Source organism: Cinclus cinclus, chromosome 18, assembly GCF_963662255.1.
Source record: "Cinclus cinclus chromosome 18, bCinCin1.1, whole genome shotgun sequence".
Lineage (NCBI taxonomy): Eukaryota > Metazoa > Chordata > Aves > Passeriformes > Cinclidae > Cinclus > Cinclus cinclus.
Window position 1 is genome coordinate 2,692,700 of NC_085063.1, and position 19,962 is coordinate 2,712,661.

Here is a 19,962-nt window from a genome sequence, read left to right on the forward strand (position 1 = left end):
AGAGAAGCTGTGTATTGTCGTGGTTCATTTCTGGCTATTACTGTTGTAAGTCACATAATACTGTTGTTCATCTACTTGAGACAGCTGTGCACAGTGAAGGGGAGCCCATATGAGATCCCAAATGACATTTTAGCTGAGGAAACTGCCCAAAATGGCATGGGTGCCACAAGAACACTGTTAGGTAAATCTAATAGGTTGGCTAAAATGTAGAGAGTGAGTGATGAAGGTGTTATTGAAGTATATTAGAGTACATTGAAGTCAATAAATAATTTCCACTGATTCAGAGGGGTCTGAAGTTGGGTGACTAGGGAATGGTGTATTTTAGTCTTTTCCTGCCTTTATCTGTATTAAATGAAAGGCACATGTGAATTGTGTTATGACATTAATATAGCCATTTTAGGACTCCCATATTTCAGACAGGGTTTAATCGTAAAGGATTTCCTGGATGGAAAGATATGTACATATGCCATGCAGCAATTGAAATAGTTTTTGATTTCACTGAAGAAAAAAAAAAAAAACAACAAACTTGCAGAAATTGCTAAAGTCTCCTTTTTCTTCTAGGAAAGTGGCTTGACCATATGTTGGCCATCTGCATATCATCAGAGAAGCTTGCCAATAAAATCTTTGTATTACCTTAGAAAGTAATCTAAAAGGAGCACTTTGAGAGTGGGTGATGGTGCTTTCAGGCAGCTCCTGGCCTGGTACTGCTCCTCCAGGTGGGAATGGTGTCCCACAGGTGGGAATGGTGTCCCACAAGTGGGAATGGTGCCCCACAGGTCCCATGTCACCCCTGCCAGCCTTGCATGGCTGCTCCTGGTGCTATCACAGGGCCTCTTGTGGAAGTCAGGCAAGGGACAGGATTTGGCTTCCCTCTTCCAGCCCTCCCTGGTGGGACTGTGCAAGAGGCAGAAAATACTGAGGTTGATGCTGAAGGACCAGAAAAACTTGAACTAGCCTGTCACACCAGACAGACTTTGGGGTATCTTTGTCCCCAGATCAGGGATAATTTTCTGGTGAAGAAAAAGAATATCCTACCAAAACCCCTTTCTAAAATGGAATGAAACTCCATTTTATGGGTCTAAGAGCTATTTTTGTGGGTGGCCACATGCCCTGGGGACCCTGCCTCTGCTCCTCTCTCAGCACAGCCCATCTGTGGGGCTGCTGCAGCTCTGGGGGCTCCAATGGAAAAGGACATGGAGCTGCTGGAGCTCCAGAGGAGCCATGAAGATGAGCTGGGAGAGCTGGGGGTGCTCAGCCTGGAGAGAAGAAGGCTCTGGGGAGACCTAATTGTGGCCTTTTAGTACTTGAAGGGGGCCTTTAGGAAAGATGAGGTCAGACTTTTTAGCAGGGACTGTTGTGGCAGGAGATGGGTTGGTGGTTGTAAACAGAAAGAATGTAGATCTAAACCAGATATAAAGAAGATTTTTGCTTTTTATGCTGAGGGTGGGCAGGCCCTGGCACAGGGTGTCCAGAGTAGGGATCCCTGGCAGTGTCCAAGGCCAGGTTGGACACTGGGGCTGGGAGCAGCCTGGGACAGTGGAAGGTGTCCCTGCCCATGGCAGGGGTGGAACAAGATGGGTTTTAAAGTCCCCTCTGACCCAAATCGTTCTGTGATTCTAAGAGCAAGGAAATGTACTGTGGGACTGTTGTGTGTATTCCCATTCTTTGTGCTATCCCAGGAGCTGCTGATGCCTTTGAAAAATACTTGTTGGAATCTGGACACCAGCAAAATGAAAGCTGAAACAGGTTGTACAAGGAGAGGAGAGGATTGTTCATGGAATACCAAGATTCAGCACTGCCCGTGTGTGTGCCCACCAGTGATGTCCCCAGTTGTGTTTTTATGACTACATTGTGACCTGCCAACTGTTGTCTTTATAAGGCTGGGCACTTCACTCATTGTCTTTGGCCAGAGCTTGCCAAAAGGGACCGGTGACTTTCTCATCTTCACAGTCAGAAAAGCACATGGTGCTTCAAGTGGTTTGCAGCTGGCCCAGGAAACAATTATTTCTTTCCAGCTATTAAATGTACTACAAAAAATATTCTTTTTCTGGTTGGCAATGAATAACTGGTTGCTGTGCATTCTTGGTTTTGGAAATGAGGTGCATGTGGCAAATCTGCTAGAGGTATTACAGGGGTAACTGGATTTTGGAGTGCAGTAACCACAGCAAGCCATCTCATGTGTTTCCTGCAGGGTTCTGGAGATCACTGCGTGGGGAGCACTGTCCAGAAGAGCAGCAGGTTGGAGCTTGGGAATAGACAGAAGAAAATTGTTCCTAGGTGTTATAAGTGTTTGTCACACACACTGACTCAGAGCCAATTGAACATCAACAAGGGGAATTTATTAAGCAAGCGGTAACAAGCAAAAGCAGCGCTGGGCGGCCGGGAGTTAGCGCTCCACCAACGGCGCGCACTTTCCTCTCTCAGTCCTTTGGGTTTTATACCCCTTGTTTCTGGTGTACGTGTCCCTTTTGCAATCGTGTCTGCGCTGGCACTGCCTGTTGATAGGGGTCGTACTTTGCCCTCCGGTGGTCGTTGGAATGAAGAAGACTCCTCTTCCCGGCAGAACCTCTGCCTTATCAGTAGATCCTTTTTACACGTTGAACAATGGATACTTAAGTATGGTTAATTAACTCAGCTCAAACTAATCAAGACATTCTTGTGGACTACGGGTGCATGACTTGTGCCCTCTCAGATCTGGTTCTATTCTTTGTTATTTTATTGAACTCTTGGTAGTCCTTCTATTTTAATGAACAATTTTTATGTTGTTTTTATTACAATCCCTCCTTTTCTTCTTTCATAATTTGTTCATTAAATCTTTTTAATTCCTGATAGCTCAATGCAAGCTCTTTTTCCACCTCCTCATCATTTAAGATGTGCTCGTATTTAGCTTTAATTAACATCAGGTGAGCAGCTTCTAATCGCCCTTTTACAATTTCTATGACTTTATTAAAGATGCAAGGTCCGAAAGTTAATCTGAACACCAAAAATAACAAAGGACCTGCAATTGTAGATAGCAGAGTAGTAAGCCAGGAAGAACTGTTGAACCAAGTTTCATACCAGGACTGTTGAGTTTTTCTTTCTTGCTTTCTTTGCTCTAGCCTTTCTCTCAATTTAGCCATTGTATCTCTAACAAGCCCGGTATGATCTGCATAAATGCAACATTCTTCTTTATGTGCTGCGCACAATCCTCCTTGCTGAAGGAAGATTAGATCTAGCCCCCTTCGGTTTTGTAATACTACCTTAGATAAAGATTGAACAGATTTTTCTAAGGCTGTGATTGATTCTTCTATTCTAGCTAAATCTTTATCTACTGCTATCCTTAATGTATTAAACTCTGTTGTTTGTCTCACTAGGGAAGCTATTCCTGTACCAGCTCCCGCAGTGCCCACCAACATAAGTGGGGCCACAGTAAGGGCTGTAAAGGGCTGTCTTTTTTGAAAATGATGTTCTGGGGTATTTTGGGCTCGATATACGTATTCCTCTGGATGGTATATAATTTTGGGGTCTCTTTTACCACTGGGTTAGGACTGACACCCACTAGGTCTTTTGGGGCTATTTCTTTCTTTATTAGTATTAATCTTCCTCGGTCTGTGCCAGGTTCCCAAAATCGAATTCACCAGATTTTCCCAGTATTCCACCCTGGATCCTGTGGATTGGTTATGTTAAGGTAAATCATCCAACAGGTATTTCGATTTCTCCCTTGCACTGTGCCATCATATCCATGTTTGGGTATTTGACATCCAGGTGGTCCTCACCTGACTCTAAGGTATCTGTCTTGGCCTGCCCCCGGTTCCCAATCAGAGGCAATAGTTTCGCATCCCCAATATGCACAATAGTAATGTCCAGGCCAATTGCAATAACCCCATCCTGGATTTGAGCTTGGGCACATATAAAAGGCCTTAGATTGTACTTGTCTTTTGTATGTGTTATCAGTCCCTGCTCGAATAATTGAGCTCAAATGTGTTTGGAAGCTTGGGGCTGCAGTTGTAATTGTTGAGTTTATAACTATCGAGTCTTCTATCTGTATCAAAGACCATTTGAAAGGTTGATGCTTGTTCTCATAAGCATCTACTTGGCTGATTTGTATATATATTACAGCTAAAATTCCCATAACCTGCCAAGAAGGGTGTGGTCCTGGTGGATTTTTATTTTCAATTCCTTAGTGTTTTAATGTGAAATTTTTATTTTTTGCACCCCCCCCTCTGGGTCTATGAGTGATTTCTGGGATTTAAAATCCTTGAGGCAGTTCTCGGAACATTTCTGAATTGTTCCAGTCTGTGGGTTCTCTCCTCCACCTTTTCTTATCCCTCTGCCTCACTCGCCGACTCGGTTGCTTCGAGCCGCGAGGGGAACCATCTTCTCGGCAGCAAGGATATTCTTCAGGAGGGCCATGTCGTTTTTGTTGCCTCTTTTTATAAGATTCCCAGTTCTTATCCTTCACTTGCGGTGAAGAACACCAGACCCCAGGTACTGCTTTTCTACAATTTCCCTTAATGATTTTAGCTATGAAAGGAACTGGTTCATTAGGATGGAAGCAATAATTTTCTGACCTTGCCCCCCCTTGTGAATACCCTTCCCCTTCACGTAAAATCTTTTTAGTAAGCTCCAGTTCTAGTTGATAGCAATTCTTACAAACACTGCTAGGTGGACTTCCTCTCTAACAATGGACTCACCACCGTTCTTGGCAAATTTTACAAACAAAACATACAAATGGATAACAACCACAATCCTTGTTCGAGCAATATATCTTGAAATATCCAGTTATCAAGTAGTTACACTTAATTTCGCTGTCTCATTGTACCCGAACTACCTTCACAGTGTTCATTTAAGTGCGTTTTAGGGTGACTCTAAGGTCTCCTGGAGCGCTGGTTACTTTCCAGGGTTCCTCGGAGGAGGGGTGTATAGGTCCTTTTATCCTGCTTGCATGAGTCCAGCCTTTTTCCGCGGTTCTGATGGCAGTTTCTGTGGTGAGTAATACAACATAGGGACCTTCCCAAGTTGGAGTTAACGTATTTTCTTTCTATGTTTTAACCAAAACCTTATCACCCACTTTTATATTGTGAATCGCTAAGTCAAGAGGAGGTCTTTGTACCAATAATCCAGCTTTTCTGAGTTTATCACGAGCTTGTGTCAGCTGTATTATGTAATGATTAATTTGTTGATTACTTATCTCGGGATGATCCGCTGGGGCATCCATACTATACGGCATTCCATAAAGCATTTCAAAGGGGGAAATCCCTACATCAGTCCGGGGTTGAGTGCGTATATTTAGCAAAGCTAAAGGTAAACATTTTACCTAAGATAATTGTGTTTCATACATCAGCTTGGTTAGTTGTTTCTTTATTTCTCTATTTATTCTTTCTATTTTCCCTGAACTCTGTGGGTGCCGAGGAGTGTGATACTTCCATTTTGTCCCCAGGGCTGAAACAATTTCTTTAGCGATTTTAGATGTAAAATGTGCCCCCCTGTCTGAATCTATCACCTCTATTAACCCATATCGAGGGATGATATCTTCTAGCAAAATTTTCACCACTGCTTGTGTAGTTGCTCTAGAGGTAGGAAAAGCTTCTACAAAATGGGTTAAATGGTCAATTATCACTAACAAATGTTTGTATCTCCCTACCTTAGGCAAATCAGTAAAGTCAATTTGAAAAAGGTCTGTACGCTAAATCCCTTCCCCCAGCTTCCCGTTGTCTCCACTGCTTCTTATTCACCTTTTGACAGGTTAAACATCGTTGTGTGACCTGTTTGGCTAAGTTATACATCCCAATACAGACATATTTAATAGCAAATTGATCTATCAAGGCTTGTGTACCCCAGTGAGTTTTGGAGTGGATGGCTTCCAAAATTCTTCGGGCTACCGGTTTTGGAAGAACTTCGCGACCGTCTGGCAATTCTCGTTTATTTCCTTTCTTCACTACCCCCATTTCATTCAATTTCTGTTGTTCTCTCTCAGTGAATGTGAGTATTTGAATTGGCCCGTGATAATAACAATGCGTCTTAGTGGGATTCAAACAGACACATTCTATCTTATCTATTTTGGAATCTTCCCAGCAAATCATACAAGGTAATTTGTTTAAATCTTTTTCACAAAAGGGGCGATTTCTCTTAACTCCTGCAGCCTTTTCTTTTAATACCCTGAGGGCTGCGGCCTTTGCTTCGTGATCTGCTAGGTTATTTCCCCTCACTCGATTGTTTACTCCAGTCTGGTGCCCTTTTACATGGACCACAGCTATTTCAGTGGGCCACCTTAGAGCCTGTAAAACCTTCCTTACTAAATCTTCATGAATTAATCTTTTTCCCTGGGAATTAATTAAACCTCTCTCTTCCCAAATTTTTCCAAAGGTATGCACCACCCCATAAGCATATTTTGAGTCTGTAAAGATTGTTCCTGCTTTTCCTCTCAATAATTTCAGTGCTCGCCATACAGCATACAATTCACAAGCCTGCGCTGACCACACAGAATTTAGTGGTCCTGATTCTATCACCTCTAGGGTCTTTCCATTAATTACTGCATAACCAGATTTTCTCCTTTCTTCAACTACTTGGGAAGACCCATCCACAAACAGTTTTTCCCCATATTCTAATTCTTCCTCTTCTAGGTCTGGTCTGATTTTTGTTTGTTCTTCTATTACCCTTAAACAATCATGCTTTAAGTTTTCACTCGGTTCCCCATATAAAAATTGGGCGGGATTTTGGAGAGAGGTAGTCTCTAAGCTCAATTTAGGAGAAGATATAAGGATCTTTTCATATTTTAAAAGCCGAGCATCAGTTATCCATTTGTCTGCTTTCTGTTGGAGGACCCCCCTTATGTTGTGAGGAGACAAAACATGCAACTCTCCCCCGAAAGTGATTTTTACAGCTTCTTCTACTAACAGAGCAGCAGCCACTATCGACTGCAAACACGTTGGCCAACCCCTTGATACCGGATCTAGTAATTTAGATAGGTAGGCCACAGGCTTTTTACTGCCAGCCCAATCCTGGGTTAACACCCCATATGCTGTTCCTTCCGTTGTGTTTACAAAGAGATAAAAAGGCCTTTTTAAATCTGGGAGGCTTAATACAGGTGCATTTACCAACTCTGTCTTGAGAATTTGTAATTTGTCTTCATCTAACTGATTCCACTTAAGTAAACCAGTCTTGGTTAATTTTTCATATAAAAATTTTACTTTCCCACTAAACCCCTCAATCCATTGTCTACAATATCCAAATAATCCCAGTAATTGCCTCACCTCTCGTTTTGTTTGTAGCCTTGGCATAGATAAGATCCCTTTTATTCTATCCAGATCTATCTTTTTCATTCCTTGCTTCAGCCTGTATCCCAGGTATTTTACTTCTTCTTCTACAAATTGGAGTTTAGATTTTGATACCTTCAGTCCTTTTAAACTAAGGAAGTTCAACAGCTTTATGCTCTCTTGCCTTACCACCCATTCCTCTTTGCCAGCAATCAACAAGTCATCCACATATTGAATCAACACAGCCCCTTCTCCTAACTTATAATCACTTAGTAATTGTTCAAGTGCTTGGCCGAACAAACTGGGGGACTCGGTAAATCCTTGAGGAAGAACCGTCCAGCGAAGCTGCTGTTTTCTATGAGTATCTGGGTCTTCCCACTCAAATGCAAAATAATCCCTACAATTCTCTTTCAAGGGGCACGCCCAAAAAGCATCTTTTAAATCTATTACACTATACCATTGATTATCAGGTCCTAATTGGCTCAACAGGGTGTAAGGGTTTGCTACTACGGGAAATCATTCCACGGTTCTTTTATTAATTTCCCGTAAATCATGTACTAACCGGTATTTCCCATCAGGTTTCTTAGCAGGGAGAATGGGTGTATTAAAAGGGGACATGCAGGGTTCCAACAATCCTTGTTTTAGAAGTCTTTCAACTTCGGGTTTTATCCCCATTTTCCCTTCATCTGAAATTGGATATTGCTTAATCTTTACTGGAATGTCAGGGTCTTTCAATGTCACTTCAAACGGTTCTATCTCCAATCGACCCACAGTGTCGGGGGAATACCAAACTTCTGGGTTTATTTCCTGTTCATCCTCTACTCGCAATGGACATAATTTTACTGTTAATCGTTTATTTTCTATACTAATTTCAATTCCTAATTCTACCATAAGATCTCTTCCCAAAAGATTGTAATCTGCTTCAGGTACCAACAGGAGGGTTCCTAAACCCAATTTTGAGCTGCTTTCAAAAGCTACATCTTTAATCACAGGTACACTAAAAGGTTCTCCTTTTGCTCCCACAACTTGGATTCTTTCTTTTGATATTTTACATCCTAAAGGGAGGCTTTGTACTGTGGACCTTTCTGCTCCAGTGTCAATTAAAAACTCTATTTCCTGTTGCTGGGGACATACTTTCAGCTTTACCAGGGGCTCTGATCTTTCTCGGGTCCCCAGCAAATAGAGCCCCTGACCCCCCTAATCTTCCTTAAATTCTTTCTCATCTGCAATCCTTTTCTGACAATCTCTCTGAAAATGCCCTCTCTTTCCACAATAATAACAAGTCCCCTGGGTACCCTCCTTTTCTCTAGGCACATTTCTGGTTCTAGGAGGGCCCGCCTTCGAGGGGAATCGACTAGTTGTTACCCGTTGTCCCTCTCGTACTACTGCCATCATTACTCTAGCCTGCTTTTTGTGTCCTTCTTCTTCTCTCAGAACATACACCTTCTGCGCTTCCCGCAACAATTCATCTAAACTACGATCATGCCAATCTTCAATTTTCTCTAACTTTTTCCTGATGTCAGGCCAAGATTTTGCTACAAATTGAGTTTTTAATAACACTTGACCTTCTGGAGTATCAGGGTTCACCCCGGAATATAGTTGAAATGACCTTTGGAGCCTCTCTATCCATTCAGTAGGGTCCTCATCTTTCTTTAGGCTTTCACAGAAGGCTTTATTTACACTTTGTGCCCGAGGGACAGATTCCCGGATTCCTTGGATTAGGATAGTTCTTAAGTCTGCCATATGGGCTCGGTGCTGTGGATTTTGCTTATCCCAGTTGGGACGTTGCAATGGCCACTTCACATCAGCTTGGGGACCTGCCTGGTGGTCCCTGTCCCACACCCTCATTCCCGCTGTTCTGATCATTCTCCTTTCCTCAGAAGAGAACAAAATTCCTATGATAGACTGCATTTCATCCCACGTATATATATTGGGACCCAAAAATTGATCAACTCTTTCCGCCACCCCAAGGGGATCTTCTAGCAAATGTCCCATCTCCTTCTTGAATTCTCTAACATCTCCAGAATTAAGGGGCACTTCTACATAGCCTATGCCCGGTATTTGGGCAGGCTGCCCCTGTTGTCCAGCATTTGGATTAGGGATCATCCCCAGGCCCACTTCTCTTAATGGATACAGGGTTGGACCTTCTCTATCCCTCCTAGACTGGCTGCGAGTGATCCTTCGGTTATCTTCGGATCTTAACTCGTGGTTCCCCAATTCTCGTTCCCTGGATTCTTCTTCATGATCTGACTCTAGGACTTGTGCCTGGGGAGGTGGGGGAACTGGGAGAGGAGGAGATATGTATGGCGGGGGGGGGAGCAGTCGGGACCTCCTCGGATCATTTAGATTTATTTTTTCCTCCCCAGGTGTTTAGGGCAAACAATCTAGTCCTGGTTTCTCCCACTATCCAAAGGGCAGCATATTCACTTTCTTCCAGGCAAAAAGGTTCTTTAGAGTTTACATAAATATTTAATGCCTGGCAAATCCAATCTTCGGAACTTCCGAATACTGGCCAAAACAGATTATCTCCACGGATCTGTTTTCCTCCCCACACCTCCATACAATAATGTATCATTTTGACCTTATCCATCCCTTTACTAGAAGGATAATCATTCCAATATTTAATCATCATCATCCCTAACGGACTGTCAGGGGGTATCTGGGGGAGCTTTACTGGGGTCCCCTTACCCATGGGATCAGAGGGCTTGCTTTTCCCCTGTCCCATCTTCCAGAACACTCACAAACACTCACACACACGTTTCCCTCTTTTTGTGGCCCAGTCCCTCGCGGGATTTGGGAACCGCACTACTCAGAGGTCCGCACTCACTTCGCCCACATTGGGCGTCTCATTTGCTGTGTCCTGGGATACCCAACCCCAACCGAGCGGATTCCCAAATATACTTACGCTTCCTGCGTCTTCGGCCGGGGCTTCGTGCACAAAGATTATGGGGTTACCGGTTTTCCTTTGCTTGTTACCAATTTAGGGTTCGTCGGTAAGGGTCCAGGAGGGTGGACGCAGCACCAAGGCTGCTAAAAGCGGGGCACCTCCCTGGTGGAGGTCTCCCACCGGGTTGCCCTTATCCGAGTCACGGCACCAATTTGTTATAGGTGTTTGTCACACACACTGACTCAGAGCCAATTGTCCATCAAGCAGTGGAATTTATTAAGCAAGCGGTAACAAGCAAAAGCAGCGCTGGGCGGCCGGGAGTTAGCGCTCCACCAGCGGCGCGCACTTTCCTCTCTCAGTCCTTTGGGTTTTATACCCCTTGTTTCTGGTGTACGTGTCCCTTTTGCAATCGTGTCTGCGCTGGCACTGCCTGTTGATAGGGGTCGTACTTTGCTCTCCGGTGGTCGTTGGAATGAAGAAGACTCCTCTTCCCGGCAGACGTATCTTGACCTATGAACCTCTGCCTTATCAGTAGATCCTTTTTACACATTGAACAATGGATACTTAAGTATGGTTAATTAACTCAGCTAAAACTAATCAAGACATTCTTGTGGACTACGGGTGCATGACTTGTGCCCTCTCAGATCTGGTTCTATTCTTTGTTATTTTATTGAACTCTTGGTAGTCCTTCTATTTTAATGAACAATTTTTATGTTGTTTTTATTACACTAGGTTTGTTAGGGGAATCCATTGTTAATTAGTTTCTTTTCCAGGCCTGAATGTGCAACTCAGAGGCATGTCTTGGAGTTAAATAGATCACTGGATGTGGACAAATGTTGAATTGATTTATTTAGCATGTTTATGGAATCACTCCTGGCCATAGAATAATCTAATTCATCTTAAAATACTCTGTTGAAATATATTATGATTTAATGTTTTTTTGCATTGGCTTTGAGTACCATTTAATGTCTACACCCACCCAGGTGTGAGCTGGAGGCTGCAGTATCTCATGAGGAGTGTGTCCCACGATGTTCTGAGAGGCTTCTGCTTAGCACTGGGACGGATGTCATTTGTGCTCTGTAAAATAGAGCTCCCACAGAGTCACGGCTTGGCACATCACACACAGATTCTTCCTCGGTGTGGTTATATAGATCTCCTTCTGCTGCTCCAATAATCCTTTTCATCGTGGGTTTAACACTGTCCTCATCTCAAAGGGGCCTCGTTCAGTCTGTCACCACCCTCAGCCAAAGTAGCATCACAGACACTGCTGACTCTTCTAGAAAACTTGAAAAAAATCATTTTACCTTCCATCAAATCTTCCCTTCTCTCAGCAATTCCTAAAGCTTTTGGTGGGTTTCTTTTGGGGTCTTCCAGAGAATTTGAGTGAGCTTGGAAAACTACAGCGTGTTTGGAGGTAGTTTGGTATAGCCATTAAAGTGTTAATTCTACCACTTGTTTTATCCATCAGGATAAACTTGGATTTTATGGGCTTTGAGTGTGACAATAAGCAATCAAGTCTGGAAAATACAGTATCTGTTTCAAATTTGCACAAGGCAGGCAATATGTGGAAAAGCTAACAGTGATTTATTTGTGTTTCATCCTACAAACCTGTAATTGGGGTCAAATTCCATTAGTCTCTAGGAGGACAATGATTCTGTCACAGAACATTCCTGAGACTGTCTCTACACTTGAATTCCAGTAAGTTTTCAGTGGAGACTTTTTGGTGTGTGACAGGTAAAAATTACATACTCCATCTTTGTCATGTGCATGTTTTATCATCTGTGTGCTGATGACATTTCAGGTGGGACCCTGGGGGGACTCCTGCACTGACAAACATCCCCTCAGTATAAATAACTGCTCAAACTAAATAAATTGAAGCAAATATTTGGTGTACATATTTTGCTGATTTCTGCATCCTGTGCCAATACCTCATGCAAGGTGATTTTTACCCAGAAAAGTCAAGGCTAATAACAATTTCAGACTACTTGATTATATGTATTTTCTGGTGTGATAGATGAACAACAAAGAAAGAAAAGCCTCTTTCTAATCAATTCCAGTTACAAAGAAGGCTTATGAATAAATAGAATTTAAAAATACACTACAGATAGATGCTATATGAAAAACTATGTGCATATATGTTGAAAAACAAATCCCCTTACTGTCATTGACAGCTTTTCCCCTTTCCCTTTGTTGCTTGCACACAGCATCTTGCCCTCGTCTGGGTCAGCTGCCATGTCTGTAGGTCCTTGGGTGGGTCTTGGCACTTTGATTTCCCTGTCTGAGAGCCCCAGGTTGTGCTACATCTCCATGGATGAGGGGGCAGAGGGAGCCCTCAGGGGTGTCTGGGCACACCAGCCTGGGAAGAGTGACTGATGTGCCAGAGGGATGTGCTGCTATCCAGAGGGACCAGGTCAGGCTGGACAAGGGGGAGCTCAAAGTCCTGTCCCTGGGGAGGAACAAGCCCAGGACACTCTGGGGGACACCTAGCAGGGAGCCAGGAAAGGCCTGGGGCACCTGGTGAGCACCAGGCTGACCAAGAGTCACCAGAAGATGAACTGTGCCCTGGGCCACGTTGGGAGCATTGTCACCAGGTCCAGGAGGGGATCCCTCCTTGCTCATCACTGTGGAGCTCATCCCTGGACTGCTGTGTCCAGTTTGGGCTCCCCAGTGCGACAGGGACAGGGACGTACTGCAGAGAGTCAAACATTAGGAAGTATTTCTTCTGGTTATAATGGTGGGTGAGGGTGACTGGGCACCAGGACAGGTTGCCCAGGGAGGTGGTGGAGTTTCCCTTCTTGGAGATGTTCAAAAGCTGCCTGGATGTGCTCCTGGGCAAGTAGGACCAGATGGATGGCTGCCAAAGGTCCCTGCTGACCTCAACCATTCCCAGGTTCTGCAAAGCTGGGGTGGGAGCTGCAGTTGAGAGCAACTCTTTGTCGGATTTCTGGCTTTCCTTCCTTCCCTCCTGTCTGCTCCCATTCCCCCTGACCATGGTAAAATATAATTTTTCTGACCAGCTGGACTTCCTGGTATGAAAATGATTTTTTTTCCACATAAGAAGTAGTGTGATTTTTGGTATGTTTTCAGTATCAATCTGATGTCTTGAGAGGCTGCCTAGAACAGAGGCTAGACAGTGTAAAAGGAGTAAAGTAGGTATTTTTAAAAAGGCCTTCAAAGGATAAACCTGAGGGAGTACAAGAGCCCAGCCCTGGCTCCACCCAAGATGGGTGGTGTGTCATGAGTTCTCCCGCTTTTTATAAGTTTTGGTCCATTCCATATTAGGGTTAATTATCCAATTCCAGCTCCAGGTTATGCAGTTCCAGGAGATTACAAAATCCCTGACTGGGATTAGAAATTCATGTCTGGAAAAAATCTTATTGTGAAAGCTAGAGAGCACTGGAAGGGGCCCTAGTGCAGGCAGGTGAAGAGAACATGGGAGATGTGGGTTAGCCCTGGAGTGCTCCTGCAGTAATTAAGAATAGCATCTGGATAAAAAGAAAATGCTAAAAATGAGGAAGTAGAACAGAAGAAAGAAGAGTGTAAAGGAGCATGGGAGAGAACTGGAGGTACAAAACAGAGAAGGCAAAAAGCAAGAGCTGGAATCTGGCAGATAAAAACTCTTCAATGTCAGAGATGTTTTCTGGGTCTGCTTCCTCCTTGCCCTCCTGGGAGTTTAAACAAGAAGGGTTTTCCTCCTGTGCCATCTTGGACACCTCCAGTTTAAGGTAAAGACTTCCAAGAACAAGAACAAGTCCTCTGTTGCCTTGAGCTTCAGCCATCTGTTTCTGAGCCTTTAAGTGTTGGTGCAGCATGTGATTTTTTTCCCTGGTTGCTGCAGTACTTGGACATTGCTGCATGAATTCACTCTTGGAGGTGGTTCTGGGAATTCCTGCAGCAAGAAAGGGCAAAGAAAGGGATTGATTGCTTGGAATGGTTTGCTCTAAGATGTACATGTGGGATATGCATTCATCTTTTGCTGATTTTTCCTTTCTTCTTCAAAGTCCCAGATATGTCTTCCTGTTTTGGGCTCTGTACATGCAGTGTCCTTAGCACCAGGAGAAGGGCTGAGGAGTTGATTCTTACAGATCTGGCTGGGGGAAAAAAAAATCTGATTTTTATATTCCAAGGCACAGATACATTTATGTTTCAAGTATATATGTATGCCATACCCCTGGGAGCTACTGCCTGGTGGCAGAATGACCAACACCTCTGAAGGTGGATGCTTAGCTGAGGATGACTAAAAAATGTCCTTGTAGCCTTGGGTCCATCTTTTCAGGTGGAATAACCTACGTAAATTCTTGTCCTGGTTTTTGTTGAACATGTGAAAAATGGAGTTAACCCCAAACCCTGCATTTTCAGCCTGATTCTTTGGCTGTGCTGAACGCTGGTGTTGTCCCTGTGGGCAAAGCCAAGCTCTAGTCCCTCACTAGCCTAACCAGTCCTGTTTCAGTGGCCATTTGAGTGCCATGGGGGACAGGTTTTGTGGTGCTGGTCAGACAGTTGTGCAGACTGGCATGAATATGACCCTTCAAATAAAACACCAAACCCACAGGAATCCAGAATTCATCATAAAACACAGTTCTTTTGCTAAAAATGCCTAGTCAGTGCCAATCTCCCTGGTTGTCTGCTCCCTGAAATAATATCCAGCTTGTGGAATATTAACCCCATAATAAAGACTGTCCATTAAGTTTTAAGAGGGGCAAATTCAAGCTTCAGAGCTCTCTATTTTGGTTACTATACACACGGGGCACTTTGAAATAGCCACTGGAGAAGCTAATGAAAGACAGAAGGCTTGTGGTGCTTCTGGCTTGGCTCAGCATTTGGGGTTTAACATCAGGCACTGGCAGATCGTCTGGAAGATCTGGCATTTGCACAAAGCACAGTAGTGACAGCAGGAATTCAAGTGTGGCTTGCAGGTTTTGAAGGTTGGCACACAGTTAGCAGCAGGTGGGGGCCTTGGCTTTGGAGATATCTTGCGTTTAGCATTTTTCTGGAAGATAAAAGCAAGAGAATTCATAGACAGGTGAAATGAGGATGGTGAGCAGTGGGAGGTTCTGGGGGAATGAGGAGGTGGCTGTGGCACTGGCAGTGGGAGCTGTGCTAGAAGTGCAGAGGCATGCTGGGGCTGGGAAATGGGAAAGGGTGGCTTGAGACCAACCTTCTGAGCAAAATGACAAATCTCATTTTGACCATGACTGGATGGAGCTTTGGGAAGGATCTGTAGGGAAGAGCATGGCAGCAGTGAAGGAAGGGGTGCAAAAATGTACTCAGATGGTGAAGTTATTAGTAAAACCAATTAAGGGGTTATGTTTGGATCTCCCAGCTTTTCAGATGAGTGAAAACTCCCTGTCAGTCTCTCGTTCATTGAGCTGTGACATGGAGAGAGCTGGGGACTGGCTTGGCAATGCTCAACTTCGTGAGCCTGATGATCCTCCTTGGGAATCCTCACCTGTACACATAGTTCAGGGAGTGGAAAAAGACCTCTCATCTCCCCCAGGAGTGCAGCTTTGCTGCTGGGGACTTGGAAAGGTGGAAAATTTTGGGTTGCTCAGCATGTGCCTGCGACCTGGGAGGGATCTCTGGAGCCCAGCAGCTGCAGGCACCCTGTGCACTTCTGAAACTCTGAGTTATGGAATTGTTTGGATGGGAAGGGATTTTAAAGCCCATCTCATCCCACCCTCTGCCATGGGCAGGGACACCTTCTGCTATCCCAGGCTGCTGCAAGCCCCGTCCAACCTGGCCTTGGACACTGCCAGGGATGGGGCAGCCACAGCTTCTAATTTGCTTTCCACCATTATTGTTTCACATCTATTTTTACAACATTTAGAGCTTTAAACCGTATGTAAATTATTTAAATCAGGGAATGACAGTAAAAGCCTTGCAAATGAATGCACCAAGGGAAACTCTAGAAGTAGCAAACTGTTCTAATCCGACAAAGTTTTCTGAACAACACCTACCTTGGAAGATTTCTTGTTCTCTGCCTCTTTCCTGCTGACTTTCTGGGATTTTCTAGTTAAATCTTCAATGAGAATAGCACAGCAAATGTGGAATCAGTTATACAGAATGTTATTTCGATTAGATAATCCTATTTTTGTGTGAAAGGAGGTAGATAACCTGCACTGTCACCTCATTGCTGCATGTTTTGCAGTGATGTTCATCTCAATTCAGAGTGTCTGAACTCTGTCACTGCTCCTTGTGCAAAACAGAAGAGCAACTGATATTTGTATTTTAGAAGGGATTTTTAACACATTGTTTGGTAAGTGCAAACACTGAATTATTTCAGAGAAATAACATTAAAGGTCTCAGTGAAAAAGATTGGGGTGCTCATGCACAGTGGTCACATGAACAAAAATAGGAAAAAAATTTAGAATTCCGTAATTTCTTCTGTTAAAAGGTGGTGTTACATGCATAACTTTGGAAGGAATTAACAAGTGTACGCTGCTTTCCACAAACAAAAACTCTGCTGATTTGGCATAAACTCTGCATCTGTGATGCCACCTTTCATTCTGCAGTTCTTTGTTCCTTCTGCCCCCACGACCTCATTTTATATAATGTTACTTGCAGAAGTGTTTCATTCATGTGCCTGTAACTTTGCTCTCTCTCCAGATTTGTCACTATATCTATTTTTAGATGTTTATGACTGTATAAATTCCATGGCTGGGGCTTGTTTTGGGCTCTAACACAGCAAGACTTAAAATATGAGACACTTCCCAGCTCACCAAGCTATTGTGATATTTTTGATACCTTTATTATGGGTTTGTGAGTTTTGTAATAAGCACTACCTGTGGGTAATGGATGAATGAGATAAAAAACATCCATATCTCCACTGGTGAATGGTGGCCCCTTATCTATTCCAGGATCTTCTATCAATATATTTCTGAATATTTACTGATTGCTAGGATTTACAGAGTTGTAGAATGAAGAAGAAATATTTTGAGCTGGTTTGGGGGGTTTTGTTTATTTATCTTGTGTTGTTATAAGTTAGGGTTATTCATCAGCTCAGCCCATCTGCCATGTCTAAAGCATGGCCTCACTTCTGTGAGAAGATGGAGAAATCAGCTGAAGGGATTGTATTTGATAGCTCTGATTTTAATTGGGGTAAAAAAGTTGCTGGAATTCTGAGAGCGAAGGCATCAAGGATCACAAGGACCAGGAAATGGCACAGCTTGGGAGCTGCAGAACAGCACAAACTTGGCTAAACTCTCAGTTAAACAATACTGAGTTAACTCAGGATTCAGAGGTTCAGATTTCTTGGGAAATGCACGTGTGGGGCAACTGTTTCTCCTTAAAGATATGTTGTCCTGAGCAAGAGCATAGAGAAAATACAGGAAACAAGGTAAGAACCAGAGTGCTTTAAACGAAAGCCCCAGAAACCTGCACAAAGGAGCTGAACAAGAGCAGCTTTATTTTTTTTTAATTATTAGAATTTTGAGACAGTTATGAATGTTCTGTAGCTGACTATCTCCAAACACCCGTGAGTTTTGTGAGAGAAGAAGTTGATGTAAATTACATGGAAAGAGTTAATGCAGACATGAGGAAAGAATTTTATGAAGAAAAAAATTAAGCATCACCCTAAAGAGGCTCTTCCCAAACAGGGCAGGTGGTCATCTGCCAGTAATTGTAGGGATAGAGCTGGTCCTGTCTTGGATAGATAAATAAATTACCCCTTGCTCTCCCTTGCTGTGCTCTTTTCTTCCCCTGTTTAAAGTCCAGGTAAACTGAGGTTATATTAATTCTTGTTAGTACTGTTGATTTTTCTACCATAAGAGCAGACCCTTAAAACCCTCACATTTTTTTCTCATGTGCATAAGATTTTCAAAGGAAGGTAATTTACTATATTAGCACAAAACCACTTGTCTTCAATACAAAAAGGCTTATAGTGTGATAGGAGCTGAAGTGAAACCTGTAAAACTAAAAAAAATTGTATTTTTTTTCCCTCTAAACTGAGGTTTACCACATTGTCACTCTTGGGTGCTGCAGACACCACTGTTCTGCACCTTGTGAAGCCAAGCAAAGTTATCAAAACAATCCATTATAATCAACAGCAGTGTTTCCTTCAAATCCTGTTAATTTGCCACTGAAGGGCAGTTTTTACTCACCTACTATGGAGATGGGTGGGAGATCTGAGAGGTCCATTTTGCTGCTCCTGGACAGGTTGCATTCTGGCTTCTCCTCAATGACCAAGTGGGAATCAGCAGCTCTGAACAGGCTGTAGCAGAGCAGGAGGCTGAGAAAGAGATTCTTTCTTGCCATCGTGGGGAGGAAAAATTCCATTGTCATGAAAACCAAAGTTGGTCAAAACCTGCAGAAGTGATGCAGGGACATGAATCTCAGCAGTGGTTTTCTGTCCTGTTGTGCAGCTTTAGCAACAAATTTCTGAGAATTTTATTTCCAGCACCTTGCCTCTGGTACTGGAATAGCAAAGATTTTAGTTGTAAGAGAGAAGAAAGGCTATCTCAAATACAATTCCCCGAGATGGTAATTTTTCCTGATTCTTTTCTCAAAAGGTTTATTTCCCGTAAGATGTGAGGGTACTCCCAACTGAGCTTTATAATGGTTAGTTTATGGCCAAGGGCAGAAATTCAACCACATAATTAATTTTTTCTCAGAAAATCTTTTTGACAAATTTACACTACAAAACATAGAAAAATAATGACAATTTAAACCCTCCACCTCCCTAGATTGTGTTTCCTGATAATTTTCTGGTCTTAAAAATAAATCATGAAGTAATGTCTTGTTTTATTATACCTCCAAATGGCTGCTCTAACCTCATATAAATCACAGCCATAACTCATTTGGGTTATAAAAGGCCAGTGCTGTAAAATGCTTATGTGCCTTGGGGTCATGCACTGAATCACTTCCAAGATGTGGCAGAGTCTGGGATCTGGGGATACTTGTGGAGGCACCTGAGCTGTGGAGCATGGCCATTCACCTGAGGTGACAGTCCCTGCAGGGTACACAGAGTGTGTCACCAGCCTGGACTCATTTTCATGTATTTTCTTGTATTTCAAAGCTGATTTTTATTTCCATGTGCCTCAGTGTTCTGCACTGACAAGGTTATGGGAGCCTTGTTCCCCCAGAGGCATTGCCAGTCTCCAGATTTATGGGTGGCTTTGTGTCAGTGAAAAGCTACTGGATGCAGTAAAAAGAATGAGTGAAACCAAATGTTTTGGGCCATTCATCTGGTTGTGATGACTTCATTACTGGGAATTTAAAAGATGAAGAGTTTCTGCATTGGGAAGGCTTCAGTCTGGTTAGTGCTGCTACACCAAGTCTGTTCTACACCTGCTTTTATAGCCCCACTGACCCACTTTTCCCTGGGAGTTGGTCAGTGTTATGCTTCTAATTCCAAGTTCTTGAATCAGATCTAGAATTGTCTGTTCTGCAGACCATGCTCCTGTAACAAATAAATGCTGGGGTCATCAAGACTGCTTTCACTGAAGGCTGTAGCTGTGCCATGAGGATTCTCACCTTTGCTCTGGAGCCAGGCTGGAGCTGGGGGCTTCAGCCTGGAGAAGACAAGGCTCCAGGGAGACATGAGAACCCCTCAGTCCTTATCAAAAAGAGGGAGAGCAACTTTTTATCCAGACGGAGAGTGATAGGACAAAGCTGAATGGTTTTAAAGTAAAAGAGAGAGATTTAGATTGGAGAAGAAGGTTCTTTACTCAGGGGGTACCAAAGCCCTGGCACAGGGTGCCCAGAGAAGCTGTGGCTGCCCCTGGATCCCTGAGAGCATCCAAGGCCAGGCTGGATGGGGCTTGGAGCAGCCTGGGATAGTGGAAGGTGTACCTGCCAATGTTGGAACTGGATGGGCTTTAAGGTTTCTCCCAACCCAAACCA

General features: G+C 43.4%; 1 protein-coding gene across 1 annotated transcript; it reads right to left on the reverse strand.

Annotated features, from left to right (window-relative positions):
* Positions 1-14,935: 14,935 nt before the first annotated feature.
* On the reverse strand, positions 14,936-18,402 carry ASIP (agouti signaling protein). Its single transcript, XM_062505136.1, has 3 exons — positions 18,222-18,402; positions 16,080-16,141; positions 14,936-15,112 (listed from the first exon to the last, which is right to left on the reverse strand). Exons 1-3 carry the CDS (start codon positions 18,400-18,402, stop codon positions 14,936-14,938), a joined length of 420 nt encoding a protein of 139 aa, XP_062361120.1.
* Positions 18,403-19,962: the final 1,560 nt, after the last annotated feature.

Bases quoted from the DNA above. Each gene is read 5' to 3' on its own strand.
- ASIP (XM_062505136.1), bottom strand. From the start codon at position 18,402: ATGACAATGGAATTTTTCCTCCCCACGATGGCAAGAAAGAATCTCTTT. The intron at 16,142-18,221 runs GTGAGTAAAAAC...TTCTCATTGAAG, and splicing joins CCCACCCATCTCCATAGTAG to ATTTAACTAGAAAATCCCAG. The intron at 15,113-16,079 runs GTAGGTGTTGTT...TTTATCTTCCAG, and splicing joins AGAACAAGAAATCTTCCAAG to AAAAATGCTAAACGCAAGAT.